The sequence below is a fragment of the Pelophylax lessonae genome (assembly GCF_965119305.1).
Source record: "Pelophylax lessonae genome assembly, chromosome: 1".
In the NCBI taxonomy this organism is placed as follows: Eukaryota; Metazoa; Chordata; class Amphibia; order Anura; family Ranidae; genus Pelophylax; species Pelophylax lessonae.
The window spans coordinates 111591574-111598961 of NC_138768.1; the positions used below are offsets into that span (position 1 = coordinate 111591574).

General features: G+C 46.3%; 1 protein-coding gene across 1 annotated transcript in view; it reads right to left on the minus strand.

The window, feature by feature from the left end:
* LOC309546549 (uncharacterized protein) overlaps positions 1-2680 on the minus strand; it is a 34669-nt gene extending 31989 nt beyond the window's left edge. The window contains exon 1 of the mRNA XM_082246298.1: positions 2370-2680. Coding sequence (XP_082102424.1) covers positions 2370-2418 — 49 coding nt within the window. The 5' untranslated portion in view covers positions 2419-2680. The remainder of the gene's footprint in view (positions 1-2369) is intronic.
* Between the last annotated feature and the right edge of the window lie 4708 nt (positions 2681-7388).

A 7388-nucleotide genomic window follows, 5' to 3' on the forward strand; every position in this document is an offset into this window, starting at 1 on the left:
CTACTCTAGTTGAAGCAAGGAAAGCGACTTCCAGAAAGATTTATCATCGCACATGGAAGTCCTACATTGCATGGTGTGAACCTTTGGGGTTCCGTCCTCGGTCTTATTCGATTAGTCGAATATTGGCTTTTCTGCAACAAGGGGTTGAGCAGAAACTGGCCTTGAGTACTATCAAGGGTCAGGTCTCAGCATTAGCCATCTTCTTTCAGAAGCCTTTGGCTACTCATTCCTTGGTGCGGAATTTCATCCAGGGGGTGCGACATCTGGCTCCGCCAGTGCACGCGCCGTTACCCCCCTGGGATCTTAATTTAGTGTTGTCGGTTCTTCAGAAACCTCCCTTTGAAGATATTAGGGAGATTCCTCTACCCACGTTGTCCCAGAAGGTGGCCTTCTTGGTGGCTATTACTTCTGCACGCAGGGTGTCAGAACTGGCCGCATTATCTTGTCGTTCACCATATCTGGTGGTTCATAGAGATAAGGTGGTTCTTCGTCCGAATCCATCCTTCCTACCAAAAGTGGTTTCAGAATTTCATCTGAATGAAGAAATTGTATTACCTTCCCTGTGTCCTAAGCCCAGTCATCCTCGGGAGTTTGCGTTACACTCCTTGGATGTGGTCCGGGCGATCAGGGTATACTTGAAAACGACAGACTCGTTTCGCAAGACGGATTCACTTTTTGTGATCCCAGATGGACCCAAAAAGGGGTTGCCTGCATCTGCCGCGACCATTTCCAGATGGATCAGACAGACGGTAGTACAGGCTTATTCTATTAAGGGTCGGGAGCCCCCGTTCCCTGTTAAGGCGCACTCCACTCGGGCACTTAGTGCGTCATGGGCCTTTCGCCATCAGGCGTCAGTGGGCCAGGTGTGCAAGGCGGCTACCTGGTCGTCGGTGCATACCTTTACTAAACATTATAAAGTTGATGTAATGGCATCATCTGATGCCTCGTTTGGCCGCAAGGTTTTGCAGGCCGCAATTTGAGGAGACCAGTGGTCTACCTCGAGGGTTTTTTCCGTTGGAAAATTTTTCTTTAGTCTCATTCTTTGTTTATAATGAGCCTTTAAAACTTCTAGTTTGGCACCGGTTGGGCCTTCTAGATTGGATTTGATTTTGTCAATCCCACCCCTCATTTGTGGCACTGCTTCTGGATGTCCCAGCTCTTGAGAATCAAGAAGACTACGTCTGTCAATGAGCGATAGAGAAAAATGGATTTTTGTAAGAACTTACCGTAAAATCCTTTTCTCTTAAGCTCATTGACAGACGTAGTACCCGCCCCTCTATCATTGAGTTGGGTTGGGTTAAATTCTCTGTACTGCTTTAAACAGAACTGATTCCCTGTAGCAGAGAGAGGGAGGATATACCCTCAGGGACTGCCCCTAAGGTGGAGCCAGAACGTTTTGTCATTCTGCCTAGTCCTACTCCTGCGGAGACAACATAACCCAGCTCTTGAGAATCAAGAAGACTACGTCTGTCAATGAGCTTAAGAGAAAAGGATTTTACGGTAAGTTCTTACAAAAATCCATTTTTTGTAGCTGCTGACTTTTAATAGACACAAAAGGCTGGAACTCCGCTTTAAGTATTGATTTTATGTATGTTTTATTTTTTAAGAATTACTGTTTAAATTTGGGTATCAAACTCTTTTAGATAATGTATATTTGGTAGAGGCTGCATAAAGTTTGTGATGGAGATTTCTACAATAATGCACCTAAATCGCACTTCACAGATATCAGCTAGCCCTAACTGTGGATGTGGTCTTTGTTTAGGAAAAAAATTGTACATATTGTAATGCACTAGTTCTAGGCACAAAAGAAACCTGAATCAAAATTTTAAAGGCTTTCAAGTTAGTTGACTGAGTGATGGTAAGACCGAATTTCTCTTACGTCCTCTGACAGTCGCCGCCCACTCATACTGTCAGAGGACTCAGAGAAAGGAATTTTACGGTAAGATTTTACAAAGATTCCGTTATCCTGACAAACCATTTTTTCAGGATTTTTGCAAAAATATACAAACAAAATTCTATTGAAGTATGGCCAGCTTTGTATGTGTGTGAATAGATCAGATCAGAAGATAATAACTACAGAAAGAGTATATGACAATAATTGGAATTTTTGTTTGACTCGGAGAGGGACAGCATGTGTAGATGTTTGCAGAAGACTAAGATATTCCAAATAGCAAAAATATAGGTAGACCATTTCTTGTAGTGACAAAAGTCACTCTTCATTACAAGGATATATTGCTCAAAACAACAAAGTCCTAGGACTGCCTTATCAGTATTCATTGATCGATCATTGCCGCCATGAAAAAGGTACCCTGTCTGCTTTTGTTTTCAGAACAATCAACAACATTACTTTCTCTGTAAATTGTACTTACAAAACACAGGCTTCTCCTTAAAGCTGACCTTCTTCCGCAGGGTGCCCATGGTGTTCAAATGTCCATTAACAGATCATAGTCAATGGTTGTTTCGAGGTTTTTGCAAGAAATCCTTGTCTTCAGAGGATGTGTATTATCTAATGTTTTCTTTTATAAGATACATCACCAACAGTGTGTGTATATACATGATGCATAGTGGATGTCCTTATTGCTCAGTGTTTGAGGTCTTGTATTTCAGTAGCAGTGGTTGCTATGAGAGAGGGAGTACCTCCTCCACCTTGTAAAGAGCCTTTTAGAAAAAGTTGCCTAGCAGTTTTATCTCAAGCTTTACAAACTCTTTAATCTTCTCTTTGTTTGATCTTACTTCCTGGGGAGCGGTGTTATTAGCATGTATTTCATAATAGCAGCAAGGAGACTAATGGCCCGTACACATGATCCGAAAATCAGACAACAGATCATCCGTTTTTCTTTGCATGCTAGTCTCATATCGAAAATGAAGAGTTTATTGAAGTTACGAAAATTTTTGTATGACAGAATGAAAAAATCAGAAGTGTTGTAATGTATTCGTATTGTATTTTCGAACAACAACTGTAGTGATTAAACAAAAAATATTGTCGTGCTTGTCCGATTGGATAATATCAGATGAAATATCGTGATCGGCTCCCGAAAGCTCTCTCTAACAATCAGATTATCATACGATCAATTCGAAAGCCATATTTTTCATTTCATTTTCGGATTGTGTGTAGAGGCCATAAAGCCCAGGACACACTGCAAGTTTTTTTAACTCCCTGGGTTAAAGGAGAAAAATACCAAAACAAACGATGTTGGTGCGCCAATCTCCCCCGCTATGCTAATGTACTCTGACAGGGGGACTCCCCCGCCACAATACACTGGTCAGCACTCGCAGCCATTGGCTGCAAGTGCCGATTGGATGTTGGTTTTTTAGCATGTCCCTTCAAGAAAAGCCAGCCTGTCAGACAGACTTCTGTACACACTGTTATTATTATTATTATACAGGATTTATAAAGCGCCAACAGTTTATGCAGCACTTTACAATAAAAAGGGGGGCAGTACAATTAAAATACAGTACAATACAGAAGGAATAGGAGGGCCCTGCTCATGGAGCTTACAGTCTAAATGGAGGGGGAGGTGGTACAAAAGGTATTGGCAGCAGGGGATGATTGGATGAAGGGGACTCAAGTTCTTAGAGGTAGGGGTAGGCTTCCCTGAATAAGTGAGTTTTCAAGGATCGCCCAAAGGCTGACAGGGTAGAAGCTGACCACAATTACTGGGGCAGGGAGTTCCAGAGGATGGGAGAGGCTCTGGAGAAGTCCTGTAGGCGAGCATGGGAGGAGGTAACAAGGAAGCTAGAGAGCAGGAGGTCTTGGGATGACGGAGAGGGCGATTTGGGCGATATCTGCAGATGAGGTTGGTGATGTAACTGGGGGCAATGTTGTGGATGGCCTTGTATGTTGTAGTTAGTATTTTAAATTGTACACGACAGGGTAGGGGAAGCCAGTGAAGAGATTGGTAGCAGTCACGGATCGGTTTTTGGACAGTGTGTACCCAAAACAGGGACAAAAGTTTGAAACAAAAAGGTGGCATGATAACAATACACAAATCTACTTGTTCATCAAATATTCATGAGGCAACATACTGTATGTCTGTTTTACATATGTACTTGACATGATATTATATTTTCCACGTTCTTTCCTATACCCGAAATTCACTTACTCCTATAATACCCATACAGTGCCTTGAAAAATGATTCCACATTTTTTTCATGTTACAACCAAAAACATGTAGCACTGTCACAGGGCCGGTGCTTCCACTAGGCAAACTAGGCAGCCGCCTAGGGCGCATTGCCACCTTGGGGAGCAGCCATGAGTTGGCACTCTCTCTCCATCATGAATGATCCTTGTGAGCTGAGGGGAGGGGCGGCCGTGGGGGAGGAAGAAGGGGCAGTGGAAGATGCCAGGTGTCTTGGGCAGTGCGGAACTACCAGGCCCTGGCTTTCCACCACTGTTGGGAGGGCCCAGGAGGCAGGAAGTGAGTTCACCAGCATGCTGCCTGAATGATGATCCTCTTCTCCTCTGATGGGCAGCCGTTCATTTCCCTGGGTCAGTATTAAGCAGGGAGCTGAGCAGAGCTGAACCTGAGCCAGAGCTCGGCACTGGAGTGTGCCCAGAACAGGGGATTGGGGTCCCTGGGTGTTACATGGAGCATCCCTGGTATGAAATGGAATCGGGGTCATCAGGTGTGCCATGGGAAATCGGAGTCACCAGGTGTGACATGGGGGATAGGGGTCACCGGGTGTAACGGGTTTGGGGTCACCAGGTGAGCCATGAGGAATCCCTGGGTGTGCCATGGGGGAATGGGGTCCCCAGATGTGACACAGAGAAACATTAGGGTCCCCAGGTGTGACATGGAGAAACATTAGGATCCCCAGGTGTGACATGGAGGAACATCAGGGTCTTACATTGGGGTCACTGGGTATGACAGCATGACATGGAGGAATATTGGGGTACCAGGGTGTGACATGGAGGAACATTGGGGTCAGTGGGTATGACAGCATGACATGGAGGAATATTGGGGTACCAGGGTGTGACATGGAAAAACATCAGGGTCCCTGGGTGTGACATGGAGGGACATCAGGATCCCCGGGTGGGACATGGAGGAATATGGGGGTCACTAGGTATGAGAGCATAACATGGAGGAAGCATCAGATCAGGGTCACTGGGTATGACATAGAGGAGTTTTTAACCCCTTCCTTTTTTTTTCTTTTTTTTGGGGGGGGGGGGGGCGCAAGTAGCTGGTCTTGCCTAGGGCGTAAAATAGTCTAGCACCGGCCCTGCACTGTCACCGTAAAGGCTTGCTGTGTGATGACTTCTTAGGTCTTCCTCTGATTACCTGCAGACAGTCACTAGAGAATTTTTCACACATCCACGCTTACTCCCAGTTGCTTGGTCCTTATAAAACCAAATCCCCTGGACTGTTTATTATTTATTGTGGAGCTTGGATGGGAGAAGGGAATAGTGGGTTACTCCAACTGAACTATTCACAGAAGATGAGGACAACTCTCACTTGGCCTCCCCAGGTTATTTATGGAAGCAGACACACTGTTTTAACCATACTGCCACTTGTATGGAAGAATTAAGTCTTCTTGCTCTCTTCAGCAGTAGACTTGATGCAAACTACTTTCTCTTTGGGATGCTAGAAAGTGTCCCGAAGGGAATGTAGTTTGCATCAAGTCTACTTCACATCCTTGACATCCTTGACTGACACCCTTCCACTGACTCTTTTAGCTGAAGGGATGGTCCTCTCAGGACAGGCCCCATGACACAGATGTGTACTCACTGTAGGCAGATCCTTTCCAGTGTCTCCCTTTCAGTAAGCTTTGCAGGACATCTGGGTTCAGCACCTCCCTGATTCTCAGGACCTCAGGTTGACCACCTGAGGATGCACGGCAGCTTCTACAGAAGAGGGGCAACATCCCCCTCCCTCCGGGATCCCGCTCTGCAGCTGAAAGACCCCAAGCACATGTGCCCTTGGCATTTATACAGTATCCCAACATGCACCAAGGCATTTTCCTCTACCAATCACCAGGGCTGTAACAAATTCCTATGCACCCACTTGTCAGGTTTCCTCCCACTGTCCAATATGCCTTCTTATTGGACCAGTGTGCTGAGCTGCACCTGAGCACCATGAGCAGACCTCACTAATGGATCCTGCTCTCTGGTAGGCAGAGAGCAACATACATTTACCTGGCAATCTCTTTGGTAAGCAGAAAGACCTAAAAACGATACTCTCTCTCTCTCTAGCACCTACCTAGGAGGGTGCTACAAACGTAAATGTATTTTATTGGGATTTTCTATGGTAGACCAACACAAAGTGGCACATAATTGTGAAGTGGAAGGAAAATGATAAATGGTTTACAAATAAATATCTGAAAAGTGTGGCGTGCATTTGTATTCACCCCCCCCTTTACTCTGATACCCCTAACTAAAATCCAGTGGAACCAATTGCCTTCAGAAGCAGTGGTGGCTGTGCATAGGGGGCGCCACCCCCCTACCCCTAGAGGAAAGAAAAAAAAAAAGAAGAAAAAAAAAACGAACAAATAAAGTTTTGAAAAAAAAAAAATTACAAAACGAACAAATAAAGTTTTGAAAAAAAAAAAAATTGTGTTCGCCGCTACCCCGGCCTATGTGGTGGCTATGGGGGGGTGGGGTTTACGACCCAGAAGAGGCGCCGATTGGCTGCCTTCTGGGGGCGTAACCAGAGCGCAAGTCATTGCGCTTGGGCACCCCCACTTTCCTGATATCCTGGCTGTGATTGGTCCAGTCTACAGCTTGGACCAATCATCATCCAGGACATCCCATGGCCCCATGCTGACCCCGCTGACGTCGCGTGGACCGGCATTGCAGAGAGCGGAGCAGAGCGGAGAGGAGACCGGAGAAGAGGAGAGGGAGAAGCCGAGCCTCCAGGTAAGTGCACTGCTCTGTCGGGCACGCACGCATAGCTCTGCATTGGGGGACGTATACTTGTGGTCACTGCATTGGAGGCACGCACGCATAGCTCTGCATTGGGGGACATATACTTGTGGTCACTGCATTGGAGGCACGCACGCATAGCTCTGCATTGGGGGACATATACTTGTGGTCACTGCATTGGAGGCACGCACGCATAGCTCTGCATTGGGGGATGTATACTTGTGGTCACTGCACTGGAGGCACGCACGCATAGTTCTGCATTGGGGGATGTATACTTGTAGTCACTGCACTGGAGGCACGCACGCATAGCTCTGCATTGGGCGACATGTATACTGGTGGTCACTGGCTGCACTGGATGCACGCACGCATAGCTCTGCATTGGGGGACATATACTGGTGGTCACTGGCTGCACTGGAGGCACGCACGCATAGCTCTGCATTGGGGGACATGTATACTTGTGGTCACTGCACTGGAGGCACGCACGCATAGCTCTGCATTGGGGGACGTATACTGGTGGTCACTGGAGGCA